We start from the raw sequence: 21,860 nt of genomic DNA on the forward strand, positions 1-21,860 counted from the left end.
CTACTTCGCGATGAGTTCTGAATGGCTGGAGTCTAGTGATTAATGAACGCAGAGATAAGAAAGTGAAGAAAGGATCGCAAAGAGGTTGTAATACTTAAGAAGTCTTTATTGGGGATAACTAAGAGAAGTCATAATGCTTTCGCATTCAAATCACGTAAAGATATTGAAGTGATAGTCAATTTTTTTTTTGCTTATGGACAGCCACAGGACTATCGCTTTAGAAACACCAGCGCGCCTCTCCCCGCCATATAAATCTTTGGATGGAGTAAACCTTCTCTGTAATAAGGTTCATGATCCAACGTTAAAACCCACCGAGTTTGGCTACGTCGTAGTGCGCAGTTATCGCTTTAAAATTAACCATCCTTTTAATCTTCGGCGCCAACGTCCGTCACATCCTATTACCCTCGCGTTGCAACGGTAGCCCCCACCACGTCCGAGTTGCACCTCAACGGGCGTACTTCGACCGTCAGCATATGCTGCAGACTGCACTGCACTGACAAGCGCCTGCTGCGTCACGGCGCGAGGCAAGTTTTCTCCCTCTCGGCAGAAACCGGCGTAGTTTCTGCGCATGCCCTAAGAATGCCCTTTTCTTTCCCCTTAACCACTACATTTACCAACATCTAGGTAAAAAATGAAAATTAAATTATGGGGCTTTACGTGCCAATGGGAAAAATTGAGGAAGCCGTAAAATATGGACGCAGCATGAAATCAGTAAGAAGAAAACTAGGCATAGGACAAGGCAAGATGTATGCACTGAAAGATAAGCATGGTAATATCATCAGCAATTTCGATGACATAGTAAAAGCAGCAGAAGAATTCTATACTGACCTGTACAGTAGCCAAAACAGCCAAGCTTCTTCCATTCGAAATAGTGATGAACCGGATACAGAACCTCCTTCTATAACTAGCGATGAAGTTAGAAGGGCCTTGAAAGACATGACCAGGGGAAAAGCGCTTGGAGAAGATGGAATAACAGTAGATTTAATCAAAGATGGTGGAGATATCATGCTTGAAAAGCTTGCGGCCTTTTATACGCAATGCCTCACAACTTCAAGTGTACCAGAGAGCTGGAAGAACGCCAACATTATACTTATCCATAAGAAGGGAGACGTTAAAGAATTGAAGAATTACAGACCCATTAGCTTGCTTTCAGTATTGTATAAAATATTCACCAAGATAATTTCCAATAGAATCAGGACAACACTTGACTTCAGTCAACCAAGAGAACAGGCTGGCTTCAGGAAGGGATATTCTACGATGGACCATATCCATGCCATCAATCAGGTAATCGAGAAATCTGCGGAGTACAATCAACCTCTCTATATGGCTTTCATAGATTATGAAAAGGCATTCGATTCAGTAGAGATATCAGCAGTCATAGAGGCATTGCGTAATCAAGGAGTGGAGGAGGCATACGTGAATATCTTGGCAAATATCTACAAGGATTCCACAGCTACCTTGGTTCTCCACAAGAAAAGTCGAAAGATACCTATCAAGAAAGGGGTCAGGCAAGGAAACACAATCTCTCCAATGCTATTCACTGCATGCTTAGAAGAAGTATTCAAGCTCTTAGAATGGGAAGGATTAGGAGTGAGGATCGATGGCGAATATCTCAGCAACCTTCGGTTTGCAGATGACATTGTCCTATTGAGCAACAATGGAGAGGAATTACAACAAATGATTGAGGACCTTCATCGAGAAAGTGCAAGAATTGGGTTGAAGATGAATATGCAGAAGACAAAGATAATGTTCAATAGCCTGGCAAGGGAACAAGAATTCAGGATCGCCAGTCAGCCTCTAGAATCTGTAAAGGAATATGTTTATCTAGGTCAATTACTCACAGGGGACCCTGATCATGAGAAAGAAATTTACAGAAGAATAAAATTAGGTTGGAGTGCATACGGCAGGCATTGCCAAATCCTGACTGGGAGCTTACCACTGTCGTTGAAAAGAAAAGTGTACAATCATTGCATTCTACCGGTGCTAACATACGGGGCAGAAACTTGGAGGTTAACAAAGAAGCTCGAGAACAAGTTAAGGACCGCACAAAGAGCAATGGAACGAAAAATCTTAGGAGTAACGTTAAGAGACAGGAAGAGAGCGGTGTGGATCAGAGAACAAACGGGGGTAGACGATATTCTAGTTGACATTAAGCGGAAGAAATGGAGCTGGGCAGGCCATGTAATGCGTAGGATGGATAACCGGTGGACCATTAGGGTTACAGAATGGATACCAAGACAAGGGAAGCGCAGTCGAGGACGGCAGAAAGTCAGGTGGGATGATGAGGTTAGGAAATTTGCAGGCGCAAGTTGGAATACGCTAGCGCAAGACAGGGGTAATTGGAGATCGCAGGGAGAGGCCTTCGTCCTGCAGTGGACATAAATATAGGCTGATGATGATGATGATGACGTGCAAAAACCACGATCTGATTATGAGGCATGCCGTAGGGGGGGGGGGGGACTCCGGAATAATTTGGACCACGTACCACTTCTTTAACGTGCACCTAGATCTAAGTTCTCGGGTGTTTTCACATATCGCCCCCATCGAAATTCTGCCCGCCATGACCGGGATTTGAACCCGCGGCCTCGTGCTCAGCAGCCCAACACCATAACCACTGAGCAACCACGGCGGGCAACATCCAGGGGGCGTTGTTATTAGAACTAGGAGTGCCTTCACGGCAACACCTGAAATCGAATGACAAACCATTTTTTAACTCTTCTAATCAGCTATGCTGCTTAAAAGTACAAACACATCAAACATAACGTATAACTATAGTGATCACTATAGTGACTCGGCATCATCAGTTAATAATGGTAACCAAAGATACTCATGTAATCACTTTTTTATTGATAACAAAGCCGACGTGCCCGAATCAAGCCTGCCACTGTCATACAAAGCAAAGTGATTTGTGATCACAAGTGACTCGGTTCTACCATCTCGTAGTTTTTATAATTGAATCAGTGTTTATATGACTTTTCATTTGATATCCATTAATCTATACTGTATAAAATGCGAGAACATTGAACTGAGTGTATCACTAGTGATCACTAATAACTGTGCATAATCAGTGAGCAGTGGTAACCAAATAAATAATTCAGTGACTTTTGCATTGATATCAATGATGACGTATATGAATAAAGGCTACTGCTTTCACATTAAGTAAAGTGATCCGTGATCACTGGTAACTAAGTCCTGGCGCTCCTAGTTATCATACTTGAGTCACTGTTTGAATGACTTTTCCTTTGATATCCATGACGCAATGCTTTATGAAAGGTAGACTTGGCGTTATCAGTTATTGATGTTAAGCAAGATGCTCTATATTTTAAAGTGCCAATGGCCCCAATGACGACGTGCATGAATTCAAACAACTGCTGTACAAGTAAAATAACTGATTCATTATCACTACTGACTTCATCATAGATGTTCCCAGCAGGTCTCATTGTTGAATTACTTCTTTTATGGTATTTCATTTCATATTCATTACATTGCAGGTGTGTAAAACCGAGAGAACTAAACATTGTATGTCAGTAACTAGAGCTCACTAGTTACTATAGTTCTATTATTAGCTTATTGTGTAATTACTTATTTCATTGGTCAATAATTCAGTGTTATTACTGATGGGTATTCACAGATTAAACTACAGGATGTAATGCTTATCTTTCTAAATACCAAAATAAAACATTTTCATGTGTGCTGAAAATTGACAATATATAGCGCACATAGCCGGGCTTAATGCGTGGATGTCAATCAATAAAGCCAATTGGTCCACTACTTGTTGCAGAATTAGGCAGTGTCATCTTTGCTTGTACATCTGGGCACAAATGTGCATCATAGCTGCACATTAGAGTCTGAGTTTTAACGTGATCGACGAGCTCTATCCCTTCAATACAACGACGGACGAATCTTTTGCCCCTGTAGTCCTGCTTTGCCGCATAGTTGCTGAACAAAAGCGCCCCAGGAAAAAAATTCAGCTGGCGGAATAAAACCAACCTTGACCTACATATAGAGGGAGACCTAGAGTATATGCCACCAGAGTGCATTTAGCAGATGAGTTCTCGCTGCACTGGAATCAGCATTTAAAAAATCACCCCATGCATTTTAAACGGTTCTACAAAAGCGTCAGTCTTTGTATGTCCTTGTTGTTGGTGCTTTTTATGAAAACCTTGTAGCGTCACCTTGGTCCAATAAACTGAATGACAAGTAAGTGACCATCGACACAATCAACCTGGAATTGACCACATAAAGCTTCACGCTTTTCCATTATTGCCGACAACTATAGCAGACGAGATTGGCAAAAAAAATGCTTTTTGTTTTTATGCACCTAAACATTTATTCCTTTCACTATAAGCATATTAGAATGTGACTTTACCACCAGAACGCCTGAATGTTTGCTTTGTTATGAATTTGCTACAGTGGGCATTTTTGCCTTCTTTTGTTCCCCAGTGGCAATGGGCAATGCAAAAAGTAAACAAATATAACAGGGACACAACGATCAGCACTGATGAAATAAAGTGAGCAAAATGACCACTGACAGCCACTGTGCAGACACAGGTGGTGCTTTGGATCTGCTATTTCATGGGTTCTGCTGCAGTGCAGCATTGAGTGTGCAGCTGTCGAAACACGACGCAGACGGACAACGACGAAAACAAAACTATGCCGTTTTCGAGCGAAACTAGGGAGCTCGCGATGCTCAATATAACGCTACAAATGATGGCACAACTTCTCGAAAGGCAATTGGGAACACCATCCAGCACGTCGAATGACAGTGGTACCAGCATTCCATGGAAATAACGACAACACCGGACCTAACAGGTACTTTGCCAATGTACACGGGAACCCAGTCGAACAATTTTGAACAGTAGAAAACAGCAGTGGAATCAATGCGCCATCGTTGCGCATGGACGGAAGCAGCGAATCTAAACGCACGCATTTCACGACTTAGGAGCCGTGCAGCTGCTTGGCACGAAACGACAGGTAACCAGTACAATAATTGGACATCATTGGCGACGATGCTGAAAACGGAATTCGACAAGCCAATGGAATTCGACAAGCCAGCTATTTTGCCAATGGGTTGCTTACGTTGACGAAACAGCACAGCGGGAAAACAAAAGCATGACGGACTACGTGTACGCACGCCTCCAGCGCATCAGACGTGGTTTATACAAACTGTCCGACGACGACGTGGTCGACTGGCTCATACAGGGAGTGCGTTCAGCCAGTGCAAAGCCAATGTTGGCAGCCTTTCACGATCTCCAACGCAGAACTATCAGCCAGTTCTTGCATTACGTGCCACAACTACACCGGCGAGATGTTGGACTGAACGACGACAGCAAGCCTCCAACACTCAGCTAAACTCCGAAGCCGACCGAAAGAAATACAACCGACACTGCGAACACTACAGCGTCGAAATATGCACGTCTACCGGCCGACACATGTGCCCGTTGCAAAAAGAAGGGACATAGAGCGATAGCCTGCCCCGATCCAGACACACGCACGGAAGACAAAAAAGCAGCAGCCGCGCGACGACGTCAAGCGAAAAGGTCACCGCAAGGCATCAACAGTGTCGCCATCCCAGACACAGGTGGGCGCAGGATCATACTGCTACAAGCCAATGTAAATGGCATCGCGTCACATGCACTCTGGGACACAGGCTCAGCAGTAATGCTTATTGATGAACAGTTCGCACGAAACCACAGCTTTGAGGTTGCTACGGACGTGGACTGTGTATTGGGTGGTCCATTTTGCAACTCGTACAAACCTATTGGTGTGACTCAGTGAACATTGTTATTAGTGCTGCTTGCGCGACAGTGGAAGCAAAGGTAATCAAGAACCTTCCCTATGAGGTGATGGTAGGCCTCGACTGGCGACAAGCCATTCTGTTTGACTACATTGAGCGCTTTGACAACGGCATCCACACGATCGAATATATTCCGAAACGAAAAAAAAGGATGTGTACGAAATGACAAAGAATGTCCTGGAAGCACAGCCATCGATGTCAAACTTTGTAACAGAACTTCAAAGCCCAGACAAGTTCACAAAGAATGAAAGCATCGAAATATCGAAACAAACCTGCAATCAGGCAGAATTTTCCTTGACAGACCCCATCAAAGTGTGTGGAGCCATTGACGCTAAGGCAACATTTGGACAGGAAGCACCCACACTACCATCAGCAGAAGAAATCGCCCAATTAATTAAACATAAACCTGTTCCCACTGACTTCACGGAGAGTCAAACAGAAATGTTGAAGGCTTCTCTGCTAAACAACATTAATGTCTTTACCCACCCTAACGACATGGGCCTGTGCAGACATGTCGAACACACAATTGAACTCGCCGACGAGAGACCGGTTAGGATGCAGCCCTACAGCACAAGTGATGGCAATAGGAGGTTCATATGGCAAGAGAGACAAGAGTGGATTAGGAAAGGTATCATCCGCCAATCAAGGTCTGCCTATGCCTCACCAGTAATTGTTGTTGACCAACCACACCACGAGACTACACCAAATCAATTGTGTGTGGACTACTGATTTTTAAACTCAAAGACAGTGAAGCGAGCCTACCCCATGCCAAAAGTCGACACACTCATTGGAAAAGTTGCAGGATCACGTTATCTGTCAAAGCTTGATGTTAAGAAAGCCTACTTGAACATACCACTGCGTGAAGACATTTCTAAAGCCACTTTCGTAACAAGATGGACACTTCTAACCATTACGAATGCTGTTTGGCCTACACACTGCTCCTGCAACAATGCAGTGTCATGAATGAAGGTCTTCGAGAGCTCATTGACAACAGCCACGTGATTGTCTACTTAGACAATGTGTGTGCCTTCACCGACACCATTCAGGAACACATCGAAGTGCTTGACAAGGTACTGAAGGCTCTTCATGACCTAGGACTGCGTGTTGTGTACAGCAAGTGTATGTTTGCAGAAAAACGGATACCATTCCCTGGACTCTTGATATCACAAGAAGGAGTGACGATTGATCCACAGTGCATTGCAGCGATAGTGAACTACACGGTGCCACAAACAAAAAGCGAGGTGAGGTCCTTTCTTGGACTTGCGTCACATTACCACAAGTATATAAAAGACTTTGCAAAAATTGCTCGAAAATTGACTCTTCTCACGAAGAAAGATGCAATTGTTCAGTGGACACCTGAATGCCAAGATGCCATGGACACACTAAAGGAACGACTAAACCCCCAAGGGCACCTATCCTGGTGACTTTCAATCCAAGTCTACCAACACAAGTACATGTCAACGCTTCCCACACATCACCTGAAGCAGTCCTTACCCAAACACACGGCGACACCACACGAGTAGTCGAATATGCAAGCAAGAAAGTCACCGAGAGTGACAGCCACAAACACTCGACAGAACTTGAGGCAATTGCCGCTCACTGGGCCATAATGGAATGTTTCCATCCTTGCCTCCAAGGACTAGAACACTTCGAGCTCATTACGGACAACTGTAGCACACATTATGTCAAAAAAGAACCCCAACGGGCGATTTGCACGCATGGTTTTAGACCTATCCCCATACCATTTCACTATGCGTCGCATGTCTGGCAAGACAAATACGGTGGCAGACACACTGTCAAGAATGGTCAATGCAGTGTTTGTGCTGAAGGCAAATGATTCCCGTTTTTGCAAAGCCCAGCACAAAGATGCAGAACTGATCGCCATTATTGCAGACATCGAGACGCCCGGTGAAGCACGAGGCCAAAGCAAAGCTGGGAAAAGTAATCAGATCGTCAAGGACATACTAATGCACAGTACAACCCAACACGGCAAGACGATACGTGTTGTGGTGCCCAAATCCCTTCAATTCGTTTAATACAATGCCACCATGATTATGCAGGTGACGGAGATGCCCGGCGAACATAGTCCAAGCTGTCCAAATGTTATTACTGGCAGAATATGGACCAAGACATTGCAAAATATGTGCGAGAATGCTGCACGTGTCAACAGCACAACCATGCAACAAGGGTACAACCAGAAACGTTCAACCCGAGGGAAGTACCATGAACACCCTTCCATACAGTGGCCATCGACCATGTAGGGCCAATCAACACAGCCGATGACAAGTACTTCATAACTGCAGTAGATGCTGCTACAAAATACATTGTGACACAGGCAGTACTGAGTAAGAGTGTGTCATACATGATCCAATTTATTGAGGAAGACATCATCATGAAATTTGGCATTCCAAGAGCCATAATGAGTGACAATGGCAGTGCGTTCATGTAAAAGACAGCTAATCACTACCTCCAGCATCGTCACATTGAACATGTCTTCATCGTGCCATACGCGCCATGGACCAACGGACTTGTTGAGAGAGCAAACAGTCATATTGTCCCGCCTTTATGCAAGAATGTCGATAGAGACATCGAAAACTGGAGTGAATACCTTGCCAAAACAATGTTCGAAGTCAACACACAGTTCCACGCTAGACTCATGAATTCACCTTTCGAACTGTTGTTTAATTATACACCTCAAAAGATAATTGACAACCAACTGGAAGTAGACATCCAAGAGCCCCAAGAAGACATTGACAAGGCCAGACAAGAAGCGTTTGACAACATAACAGTCTACCTAAGTAGCATCAAAGCCAAGCACGACCGAAAGCACCTGCCAGCATCGTATGAAGTAGGCAATCAAGTATGGTACGCGACTTCCGCAAAAGCTGGGAAGTTTGATCCTTGGTATGATGGACCATATACGATAACTCACCGCAACAAGGAAATGTACGCTATTTCAAGAATGAAGAACAACTGCACAGAAACAAGGGTGGCTACCACAACGCAGTGAAAGTGCTTCCACGAGAAAACACAAGACACAACTTCACAACTGCAAGACGACACCACCCAAACTACTCAAGCCCCAATGGCTTCCTATGACCGGCCCAGACAAAGAAAGCCACCACGTTGGCTCGAAGATTTCGTGACAGATTAGCGTAATGCGAGGATGCATTATTTAGGAGCCCGGGTGTGTTAGGGACCCATCAACTACGGACAACTAGCGCCACCTGGCATCAAGGAGACCATTTAATGCTGGCTTGTGAGAGCGGACAGGAGGGGGCGCAGAGGGAGATTCGGGAGGAACGCGCCGAGCCGAAACACATGGCATCGTTAAGCTCGCTAAGTTCTAGTTTTTCATTTGAATAAATAACCTTTTGTTCCAACTGAAGCGTGTCATCGTCATCACATGGCTGACAACCCTCTCCGATTATCAACCGGGTTCGAGCTCCAAGCAGACGCTGTTGAAGGTTTACCAAACCCCAGCCCATAACACCCTGAAACATTGTCCTCACTCACTAAACAGAAAAAGAAAACTGCATGTCCGACAGTTGGTTTGGAACCCAGTTTCCTCAGCACAGCAGCATGATACTCTACCCATTAAACCATGGATGCATGCCTATAAATTCCACATAACACCCTTACCAGCTTTGATCGTGCAAGCCAGCGCTTTGAGATGCTTGGAACAGGAGCCGCGTCACTAGGCAGCAATTTACTGATAAAAGTGAAAATGTGCACTTTTCTAGCCGAAAGTAAGGATCAGTTTTACACCTGAAAAAGAAGCCTATGCGATCATGTCACATTCCATTCCACTCAACCCCAATTGTACAGTGCCAGCTGGACAAACCTCGCTTCTGCTGGGAGGCTGCATTTAGTGAAGCTTTCTTTGAGCCGTCAGATGGTACAAAATGCAATAGCTGCAGGTAGCCCACACTATGACATAAATCACGAATGTATATAAAACTGGTCACAAAGCCTCCCATGTTGTTAGAACATGAAACTTAATAGGGCCTTATGAGCTGCCGAGCTAGAACGGACCCATCATATGTGCAATTGGTAAGGAACCCAAAGCAATGATTTCAGGATGATCACTACAGATTGCAAATAAAGGAGTCTTCATCAATACAGTGTCACTAGACTGCTTGAATGCCAGTGGCATTAACATCGACAGTCATCGTGAGATGAGTTCCTCAAGAATTTTTTCAGGTTTACTATCAAAAATGTCTAATTTTGATAGTATTTTGTGATGCGTTCACTTGTACTTTAGACGTAAAGTTTGTATGGAGGTGGCCTATAAAGCTATATGAAACTAGGATTTTATACTGGCCCAAAAAGCGTTCGGCGAAATGAATGGGCGTTCCAGTTAACTTTTGGGCTTCAATGCATAAAACAGCATTTTCCTCAAAACGTTATTTGGTATGTACTCATAGTCACACCCCCATATAGTGATAATGGTGTTGCACCACACAAACATCCATCAGACAGGATGCATAGACTCAAGAGTGCTGATAAAAGATCATGAGCAGCAAAACTTCCCATGACCTGCCACGTTTAGTAATTATTTGTATGAAGAAAATTTAACTCTTTTGTTGATGAAGCTGCAGATTGAGTGCTTACATGAGTATCGCCCAAATGGGCAATCTTTTACACTTCAATGATTTCACGTGTTAGGCAATCCCTGTGCGTGCACACAAAAAGGCACTTGTCAAACACGGGAGAGCATTTGCATGATCCACAATGAACAGCTAGCCATCCTTCAATTGTGTATTTGATAGTGGAATTATGCTCCTTCAAATTATCCTTGTCACAGTGGCTTGACTGTCTGACAATTAACTTCCCACATGTGAGGGGAATATTATAGATATTTTAAGTGCAATCAATATATTTGGTTTAACGTTTCTTTTGGCATTCTTTTTTTGGTACTGATGCATTAGATAGCGCTGTCAGTCTGCAAAGAATGCTCTGTCGTGTGGGTGCAGAAAACACATCTCTGACATTTGACCGTAGCGCGACTTTTGTCAAGTTATGCAACACAAATATGGCCCTTAAAGGCAGATCAACTTTCTGGGTCTTAACAATGAAAAAGGTTTCTAAACTGTCCTTTCTGCAATTTTCTAAGCTATTGTACAGGCCATGAAGATTCATGTTATCGCAGGTTTCTTTGGCTTGAGTTCTTACTGTTTCTGTGTTGCAGCAACAAAGAATTGTATTTAGTGTGCTTGAGCTTGAAGAGAATAATTTTTTTTTGTCTTGATCGAAATGGCCCTGAATTTGGCTAACATACAACAAGTTAGCAACACAGAACAACTTGAAAGAGAAAATTGATTTATAGGGTATAACATCCCAAAGTTGCACAGATCATTCCGAATTGTGGTAGTGTTTTTGCGGAAGTCATAGTTTCCAGAAACGAAGCGGGCAGCTCGTTTCTGAACACACTCAAGCTCATTTATGTTCTGCTTTGTGTAAGGATCCCAAGCAGAGCAGCCATATTCTAAAATTGGACGGACGTTAGTTAGGTATAATAATTCTTTGAGTTCAAAAGGGGTGTGTGTTCCATGAAAGGTCATTGGCAAACATAACTCCCAGATATTTATAATCTGAAACCTCAGTCACGCGTTCACTGCCTAGGAAATAGCTATTGATTTGGGGATTTCTTTTTTTGTGAACATGATTGTGTTGCATTTCGAAAGATTGAGGGCCATTTTCCAATTCTGACACCAGGAAAAAATATAGTCAAGATCCTTTTGCAGCAGCTTCGAATCCATTTCACAAAGGATACTGCGATACACACAGCAGTTGTCTGCGTACAACCTGGGTCCTCATGGGTCCTGAAGGTCCAAGGTTGGCGTTTTGAGTATTTTCTGAACGGACAGTGGTCAGCTGTCCACTCGTCCCTATGCATAGATGAGGTATTGTGTATAGTCAAATCAATAGCAGTAGCACAACAGGTGCTCAGTGTTCTTTCTGCCACAGGCACTGTATGCTGCACTGCCAGCCATTCCGGGTGATGGTGAGAAACCCTAACCACAACCAATACAGCAGCGTTGCCCCTCGTCGGTGCAGCCCTGGTGGAATTCAGAGCTGAATGTGTGCAGTCTAGTGTGCCTTATACTTGGAGTATTAGGTTGATGGGAAGTTGTCTGATGGCACCATCCGTGAAAGTGGTACTGGAAAACAGCAATTTTATATACATGATGATTGAGCAGCCTTGTGTGTGCAGTAATTACCAGAATGTTGGTAAGTCTTCACAACTTTACAAGCCAGCTGGTTGCGAGATGCATGTAGGACTGATTGCACACAATTTAATACTAGCGTCGAATCTTGGGAGGCTGTGCAGTAGATCCGAAGGTGAAGGTGTGGTTGTATATTTACATCACTCGCCTTGTCTCACATTCTGGAATTTCCTGTATATGTGCTCCGTGTGCTCAGGGGAATATGATGACATTGCAGATGTTTTGATATGTTTGCTGCCATATCATGGTGCTGCCACTTCTCGATTTTAGCCAATTTCAGCTACAGATAATCAATCTGCAGTAGTATGTATCTAACTTTCTGCTTGTGCAGCTGCCTTACAAACTCACGATACGGGAGCCTTATGCCTGCATCTTCCAAACCGGTCTTCTAGGAGGTTTGTGTGAAACTTCCCAAGCAGTACTTCTGACATTTTGAGATCATCAAAGCAATACCTGGCAATTTCTAGAAGTGCCCGGGTTGTCTGGTGAAGGGCATGATGAGTTGTTTCACTCAATTTGCAGGCATTAGCTTTGTCATCACTCCATTCTTCCAGCCAGTCTAGAAAACTGTAGAGGAAAGCCACCTCGTGATTATTCGGCGGAGGAAACTCAGTGTTCTGAAACTCGTCCCTTAACCAAAGCCCTTCTGAAGGAGTTTTCACACTAACAATTGTCCACCACTTCGCTAAGATTTCGATGAAAATGGTTGTTTCTTTGTAGTGTTCTATGTTGTGCTTCTCCCCAACTGCACACAGAGCAATAGGCCCCGAGTGGTTGAATATTTCCAGAGCGACCTGTACATTCTGTTTTTCTACATCTGTAGAGGAAACAGCTGCCTTCGATAATGCATAGCCATATTGGACCAGCAGGTCAGACTCCAAGTTGTAAGCATTCTTGATAGCATTAAAGGATGCACAAAGCAGGCGCCGCTGCCCGCTGACATTAGGCTCAAATTCTGGAAACAAGAAGCATTGATCGTTTTGTTTCAGCCAGGTATTACGCACACGCTTCAATATATGCACAGGGTCTATCACAAAGAAAAGTGGCCTTTGAGAGTCACAGGGATGCGGGAAGACAAAGTCATTAGTGGGAGTCTTCTGTGGGGCAAGGTCACTGGCCATAGTCCTAGAACATTTAAAGGGCAGCATTGCCTTCCTGTTCACAGGACTATTGCTGGTCACAACACTCATAACTCTGTAGCCAATGTCTTCCAATCCACAAATAACACTTCGCATCAGCCTGTGCAAGGACTCTCCATTAACTCTGTGAACAGGCGAGACATGAGCTACTTCTTTGAAACTGCAAGCGAGACTTTCAACCATGAAAACAAAAGCCCTGCTTGGTACTTCTGACGAAGCAAGTCCAACTTCAGCATTGTTCTTCTTTTGGCAATCAAAAAATGGCTTAATGTTGATTTCATCCACTGTTAAAATAACATAGCGCTGTATGTCGACTAAGGCGCTTATTCTTCTGGCCATGTACCTTAGAAAAGAACCATTTTGCTGGTCCAGTTCAGGGCTCATTCCAACTGATAAGCATATTGATTTTATGGTCCATTGGCTTGGCAAAATAATGCTGCCGTGGCTGCATAGGTATCTGTAAGCATTGGGCGATATTATGTGCAAAAGACAGCAAACGATGATAAAGTCTGCAGAATAACGCCTATCCCTTTTCGAAGACAACAGCTTCACTTGCTCAATTAATAACTGGAGTGACTGTGCCATGTCTTTTGCTTGATCAATTGGTATTTTGCCAAGCAGGGTGATGACAGTCGCGTAGATTTCCTCCTCTGAGGTCTCCGAGCATGTGCCAATGTCGCTGTCAAATCGTTGAATGCCATCAAGGAATTCGATCACCTCTCGCTTGCTGTTTGCTATACACGGTGGAGTCAAGTGGCGGCCTAGTCGTTCGACCGCTGTTTTCGCAAAATTAAAAGTAACGGTGAGGTCGGATTTCACAACGACCGAATACTTGATCCACGGAGATTCATCTCCGACAATGTGCGCGATTAGCACGTGCTCATTCGTCTCTATAACAGTCCAGAACGTGGGGCATTCATTTCTCACGAATTCAGCCAACTTTTTTACATTATCAATACTATCCGCTTCTCGTTCTTTTTGGGCTGTCACAATGGATTCCTGCAGTGCTCTTTGGAGAGCGGACGGATCTAAACGTTGTCGCTTAGCGACTGGATCCTCCCTTCTTCGTTCTTTGGACATGTACTCGGGAAGCTTTGGGAAAATAGAAGGTACAGCTTCTGGCCGAAGACGCAGGAGTGACAGCGGTGCAGTCACTGTGCGACCAGTGGAGTCATCGATGTAGCTTTCTTCTCGAAGAATATCATCGGGGCTGAAATGCCGCTCGCAGACCTAGGGGAAAAAAAAAGTTCCCGGACCATAAATACCAGACTACAAACTTCCGTAACTACATACGTACTCAAGGCACGCGACCATGCGCATGCAGGCTCAAATGCTATAACGCTGGGTATGACGCTATAAAAATAAATCTTACCTTTGAATATATAGATGGAACAAAGTTCTCCCTTGGAATGGCCCGTGCCCATGCTTTCCGCGCGTCTTCATCGTTGGGAAAGCTAAACATGTGTACTTTCGGTACCGAATTATAACACCCAGGTACACAACATTTTGCCGGCATAGCTGCGACACGAAACAGCGTCAGCGTCTTTCATGCGGCACTTAGCTCCAAAGAGTCCTGAAATTGACTACAACTGCCGACAGCGGCTTGTCCACGCACAAAAGGCACTCTCTGAGCGGCCTCAAGCGCGAAACCATACCACGCGGTGGACAGTCGGGCTAGTTTCGGTATCGGCAATAAAGCGCCATAAAGCAGCTACCTTGGCGTCGCCATGACACTGATAGCCAAGGAAAATTCAATAACTTCTGCATATGTGCCTTTATCTTTTCAAACTACATAACAATAAAGTAAAATCATGCAAATTTATGTACAAATAAAATGTATTGTTGGCTATTTTTTTTAGCATACTATCTTTTTATTTAGTCGCTTCACATATTCCGCCAACGGGCGGCGCTTTCACTCTGAGCGCTTCGGCCGACGTCCCGTTCGTCTGCTCCTGCTGCTCTCTGCACCTCTGCACATGTGCACACCGTTGCCTTCTATTGTGCGCTGCAACATTTTGTTTCTGCATCGGCCGGTGGCTCCAGCGATGTACGAAAAACAGAAGATAGGCGACAGGACGTTTCCGCGCGGCTCTGTGGTTGACGAGCACGGGAAGGGACAGCAGGGCCACTTTTTTCCGCTTCCAAGAGAATGGAAGGTAAGCACGCTTTTTATGCAGTTGCTATAGCGAATAGCCGCTAACCTTATTGAAACGGCTGTAAGACGAAAGGAAGAGTATTCCGTACGCATTATATTTTTCTGTGGTGTGTAAATACATTGAAGTTACCTATTGACAGCAGCTTCTGAGACGAGTGAGTGCTAGCTGAACCGCTGACGGAAATTGCGTTTCGTTATATCTCGGCGACTGCGGTTCGCTTTATGGAATAAACTGATAACTTTGCTGAAGATCCTTGAATGCTTGCTGCACGGACGAAGGGGTTAAGTTAGAGATTTGCCTGTTCTTGGCTCTAGTAGTCACCTAGAGCTTCACAAGGTGCGGAGACCAATTGAAGGTGTACTGCGCTAGTGCAGAAAGCATTGCAAGCGCCGTTTCCTTCGCGTTCATGCTACGGCGCCGGGTGCATGTTACGTTGGCCCGCGAAATGTGTCGCGAAAAAAAAAAAAAAACGCCTGCTTGTCTGTTCTTTATCGAATATTCATCTGCGATGTGCGATGTTCGCGCTTGTTAACTGAGAACTAAGCAGGTGAGCAGTTTTTGTTCAGAACGAACGAATTTGCCTTCGGGTGAAGTCGCGCTGGCGCGCTATGCGTATGAAGGTGCTTACGTCGGCGCTGAGCGAGCCACGCGCTCTGGTGTTCCCGGAAGTCCCCCTGTGCAAAACAAATTGGTCTATAATAGGAAATGCTCATAGACCGTTTACCGCTCTGGTGTTTCTGCAAGTCCCCCTGTGCAAAACAAATTGGTCTATAATAGGAAATGCTCATAGACCGTTTACCTGTGGCTTACTACTTTTGGAACATCGTCTTCCTGTAATAGGCAGTTCTGCAGGAAGGTTAAGAGTATACAAATAGGTTGAACAAACTAATCCGTCAGTGCCTTATTGACAAGTGAATAGGAAATTTAGTGATGAATATAATTTAGCTGTAAGAAACTGATCAGTGTTTTCAGACAGCTGTTGAGAAAACAGCATTACCAAACCTGTTATTGCAATATAGTAGCAGGTAAAATAAGAATTTGGATCGTTAAATCTTTGTGCCTCTAGTGCGAACACAGGACAAGAGAGTTGCAGGCAGCATTCGCAGCGTGTCTCAACCAGAGCAGCTCAGGCAATCTCGAGCTTGCGCTTCCCGGATGACTGGCGATGTGGCTGCAGCACCGGGCATTCCTCTTCACTACAATTGCCCCCCACCGGAAAAGGAGCCATCCTGGCGGCTCATGGGGAACATAGAATCATAGGGTCGTAATACGGCTTCAGGCGTTGTATGTGTACGGTTTCACGACCACGACAGTGTTGGTCCGTAAGTGGCGTGACAAGCTCGACAATATAGTTCACAAGCGATGTCTGCGCTACAACATGGTAGGGTCCTTGATATTTGGATACAAGCTCGGATGAGAGGCCAGCAGGAATGGCAGGAACCCAAAGCCACACAAGGGAGTCCTGAAGGTGACAATGCGGGTGATCATCGTCACGTCAATTTTTGTTGCCATTGGTCGACGGCTGTAAAGGAATGGGTGAGCTGATGGCATTCCTCTGCGCGGCGGGCAGCTTCAGAGATGGGCGTACATTCGGATGAGTCGGGTCTGTGCAGAAGAATGCTGTCGAGGGTAGTCGAAGGTTCGCGGCCATACAAGAGGAAGAATGGGGAGAAGTTTGTGGTCGCCTGTGGTGCAGTGTTGTAGGCGAACGTGATGAATGGCAGAATCAGGTCCCAATCAGTGTGATCAGAGGCGATGTATTTGGAGAGCATGTCCCCAAGGGGGGCGGTGCAGGTAAATCTTTCCGTCAGACCATTAGTCTGCGGATGGTAGGCGGTGGTGGTGTAATGAACGATGCGACATTCAGCAAGGAGTGCGTTTGCAACTTCAGAGAGGCACACATGTCCTCTATCGCTCAAAAGTTCGCGAGGTGCACCGTGACGGAGAATAAAGTTTTTCAAGTAGGAAGCATGCTATATCACGGGCTGTGGCAGCAGGCAGAGCGGCTGTTTCTGCATATCGCGTCAAGTGGTCGATGGCGGCGACTATCCAGCTATCCTCCTTTCTTCGTTCTTTGGACATGTACTCGGGAAGCTTTGGGAAAATAGAAGGTACAGCTTCTGGCTGAAGACACAGGCGTGACAGCGGATGGTAGGCGGTGGTGGTGCAATGAACGATGCGACATTCAGCAAGTAGCGCGTTTACAACTTCAGAGAGGAACACAGGTCCTCTATCGCTCAAAAGTTCGCGAGGTGCACCGTGACGGAGAATAAAGTTTTTCAGTAGGAAGCATGCTATATCACGGGCTGTGGCAGCAGGCAGAGCGGGTGTTTCTGCTATCCAGCGGTTTCCGGAAGCCGTGCTCGGAATGGGTCCATACAGGTCAATCCCAATGCGATCGAAGGGCCTGATGGACACGGGATTGGCTGGAGTGGACGAGTGACATGCTGAGCAGGAACCTTGCGGCATTGGCACTAAGAGCACGACCGAATGTACTTGCACACAAAGGGATACATGCCACGCCAATAAAACCTGGAGCGAAGCCGAGTGTATGTCTTGAAGACACTCGCATGTGCACACTGCGGGTCAGTGTGGAAGGCAGAACATATTTCACCACAAAGATGTCGAGGTATGACGAGCAACCACTTGCAGACGTCAGAGATGTAATTCCGGCGATAGAGAAGTCCATCCCGCATTTCAAAATGAGAAGCTTGACGGTGCAAAGCTCGAGAAGGTGGACGAACAGTCGACGGGTTTGAAAGGAAGTGGATAAGAGCACTAATTTAGGCACCCTTGAATTGCTCCGAAGCCATGTCACAGCCGGGAACGAAAGTACTTGGGCAACGGCAGAGAGGCAGGCATCGCTTTCGGTTGACATGGGCGAACGGGAAAGCACATTGGTGTGGCGGCGACCAGACCTGTAGACAACGCGCACGTTGAAATCTTGCAACCGCAAAGCCCAGCGAGCTAATCGACCTGAGGGGTCCTTCAATGTGGACAGCCAACAAAGTGCATGGTGGTCTGTAATTACATCAAAGGGGTGGCCATAGAGGTAGGGTCGAAATTTACTAAGTGCCCAGATTATGGCCAAACATTCCTTCTCCGTAACGGAATAATTCTTCTCTGCTTTGGTGAGGGTCCGGCTTGCGTACGCAACGGCGTACTCGTCGAATCCAGATTTGCGCGAGCACAGCGCCGAGCCGAACACCGCTGGCGTCGGTGTGTACTTCGGTCGGACCAGTCGGGTCAAAGTGATGCAGTATAGGCGGCGATGTTAATAGATGCGCAACTCTTGGAAGGCATCGTCACAAGCAGGGGACGAGGCGTAATTGCTCAAGTCGCTCCGTAGACGCCGTAGAAGCTGATCCGAGAAGCCGTAGAAGAGATGAGGTGATGGACGCAAAATTCCGAATGAAGCGGTGAAAGTAAGAACAAAGGCCAAGGAAGCTGCGAAGTTCTTCTATGGAGGATGGTTTGGGAATATCAGCAACTGCACGGAGCTTGGCGGTGTCAGGAAGAATACCGTGTTTAGATACGACATGGCCCAGGATGGTGAGCTGACTTGCGCCAAAGTGGCATTTCTTCAGGTTGAGCTGAAGACCGGCGGCAGTCAGGCACTGTAACACTTCCTCCAGCCTACAGAGAGGGGTGAGAAAATTCGAGCGAAAAAATAACCACATCATCTAAGTAGCACAGACATGTTTTCCACTTGAGACCACGCAAAAGGTTGTCCATCACATGCTCAAATGTTGCTGGGGCATTGCAAAGCCCGAAAGGCATGACATGAAATTCATATAGGCCATCTGGTGTTACAAAGGCCATTTTAGGTTGGTCTTCAGGTGCCATGGGGACTTGCCAATAGCCGCTACGTAAGTCAATAGAAGAGAACTCCGCGCCTTGGAGACAGTCAAGGGCGTCGTCAATTCTCGGAAGAGGGTAAACATCTTTACGAGTTATTTTGTTAAGAAGACGGTGTCATGATGTGGCGCTTAGTTGACATCGACAGAGCATCAAGGAGTTGCGAATTTGCGACGCCGCGCGAGCTTTGTGAGCAATGAAGACGACAGTGACGACGTGCCACGTGGCTTTGGCATGAGCGCGCCGAGCGTTGCAAGAAAAAAAAGAAAAAACAATCTCTGAAGAAGAGAAGGACGAGAGAGACATGTCAGCGGGGGCGGTTCGAGAATGGCTGCTGGGATGCGGAGGTGTATGCGCGTAGGGCCAGAAGGACCCGAGCGTACAAGGCCTTCACCCAACCACATCGATGTTTTCCCGATGGCCTGGTGTCTACCGGGCACGTCTTAAGCAGGGACCGTTCGAGGAAGGCTGCTGGGGTGCGGAGGTACGAGCTTGACGGGCTCCTGGACCCGGGCTCACAGAGGCCTCCACCCAGACGCAAAGCGCTTTCCCAGCGACCTGTGGCGTCTCTCTCGGTTTGCGGAGATGGGGTGGCGTTGCGACGACCAGACAGCTACATGACTCGGCAGTCCTCGAGCGTCTGTGAGTGTCGCTCCTATACCTTCGTCATCCTAGACCATTTCCAGCAGGAACTTAACACCGGTGAGCTTTCTTTCACGATTTCAATGAGCATAACCCGGACTGTATAGCCTTCGTGTCCACTAAGTTTAGCTTAAGAGCATTGTGTTGAACATCGTGCTGTTTGATGCCTGCACATGGTTGTGCTTAAAGTTGGTTACTATAACATCAGCCAACTCACGTTGAGGTTTAATGAATTAATATCATGTCCCTGCTTTGTATTGTTTGATGTTGTTTTTGATATAAAGTGTAGCTTTTGTGTTTGTTAATTTTCAGCTGGCTTTGTTTCTTTCTGGCCTGAGGTAACACCTCGGCCGGTTAAATAAGACTCGAACCAACTCATTACAGATGGTAATCGACACAGAATCGAATCGATCCGTCCTTCTTCTTAAGAACGGGAGATGCCCAGGGGCTATCCGAAGGCTGAATGACCCCGCGCTTCAGCATGTTAGCTACTTGGTCGTCGATGACACGGTGCTCTGTCGCGGATACACGATATGGTCTTTGTCGCAGTGGCGCACTGGCACCCGTGTCGATGCGATGACAAACACTTGACATGCTACCCAAGGGAACATGCTGGCAGTCGAACAACGAATGGAACTTGTTGAGAAGGCGTAGAAGCTGGGCGCGTTCAGAAACAGTCAACGTGTTGGCGATGGAGCTATGTAGAACATCGGGCAAAGTCGGCTCCTGCTCGGGGTTACAGGTCACTCCGGCGACTTCGTGACTGGCGATGGAACCAGTTGGCATGTCAATGATGGCAGCAGGGTAGACATACTGGACGCGGCCAATGCAACGCCACGAAGCAAAGTGAGAGGACAGGACAATCGGTTGAAGACGAGCAGTCTGCTGACGCTGGCATGAACGTCCAAAACAGTGAAAGGCAGCGGGGAACATTTGCGACGAGTGAAAATGGCGGATGGCGTAAAAATTGCGCTGGCATTAGCAACAATGTTGCATGACACTGTGGCAAGGGCAAAAGAGTGCGGTGTAATTGTAACGTCTTCGGCAACAAAATCTTCAGGTTCACAAGCGTCAAGTAGCGGGGCGTCGCACAGCATTTGAAATTCCACTTCAACACGAGAACAGTCGATGACCGCCTTATTAGGGGAAAGGAAGTCCCAGCCCAAAATAAGATTGTGGGAACAAGCACACAGCGCCAAAAATTCGACGATGTAGAGGAGGCCGTTGATCACAACATGAGTAGTACACGCAGCTGCAGGCGTGATGCGGTCTATGCTGCAAGTAGGAAGGGATACGTTTGACAGTGGTTTCGTAACTTTCCTGAGCAAACGGCAAAGCTTGGCACTAATAACTGAAACTGTCGGCAAAGCTTGGCACTAATAACTGAAACTGTGTCACCAGTGTAAACGAGGGAAAGTGCAGCGATGCCATCCACATATACATCAATAACATTAGTCGGAGAAGGGAGAAACCATGGTCTGTTTGTGGGGGACGCAGTTATCGCCTCTGGAACAGCAGCGATTAGTTTCCCGGTCCGGCGTAGAAGGACGACGACACATCGGCGAAAGCGAGCGACGTTGGGGCAATGGTGAATGGCGGTCAACAAGAGGGCAGTGGTTCGAGTAAGAAGACATCTGGCCAGGGTTCTGAGGCGCGGAGAACGATGGGTATGGTGAAACGTATGGTTCGGTGTCGAAGATATGACGGTAGGATGTTGGGCGGCGACGGCAAAATCGTGCAGTGTGGCCGTGTAGACCACACGCAAAACATATTGGGCGGTTGTCAATAGTGCGCCATTGCCCACTACCTTGTGGGTACCGCAGCTGAACGAAATGAGGAGCTGGACGCAGTGGCACGGCTGATGGGAATGGCGCAAAAGTGGCGGCCGTGCGAGAGCCTCGGCATAGCTGAGAGGTGCAGTCAGCTCGGGAAAAGCAATGGGAGTCGGCACCAGCGGAGTCTTGCGGGCAGAAGGGAGAGCTGCGCAAACTTGCTCTTGGATGACCTGGCAAAGGTTGGCCGGTAAAGGCGACGGTGG

The 21,860-nt window shown here is 46.3% G+C and overlaps 1 protein-coding gene across 1 annotated transcript; it reads right to left on the reverse strand.

Moving 5' to 3' along the window:
• Positions 1 to 11,442: 11,442 nt before the first annotated feature.
• Positions 11,443 to 14,764, reverse strand: LOC125942781 (uncharacterized). Its single transcript, XM_049661035.1, has 2 exons — positions 14,539 to 14,764; positions 11,443 to 14,396 (listed from the first exon to the last, which is right to left on the reverse strand). Exons 1-2 carry the CDS (start codon positions 14,680 to 14,682, stop codon positions 12,372 to 12,374), a joined length of 2,169 nt encoding a protein of 722 aa, XP_049516992.1. The 5' UTR covers positions 14,683 to 14,764; the 3' UTR covers positions 11,443 to 12,371.
• Between the last annotated feature and the right edge of the window lie 7,096 nt (positions 14,765 to 21,860).

Source organism: Dermacentor silvarum, chromosome 1 (genome assembly GCF_013339745.2).
Source record: "Dermacentor silvarum isolate Dsil-2018 chromosome 1, BIME_Dsil_1.4, whole genome shotgun sequence".
NCBI lineage: Eukaryota > Metazoa > Arthropoda > Arachnida > Ixodida > Ixodidae > Dermacentor > Dermacentor silvarum.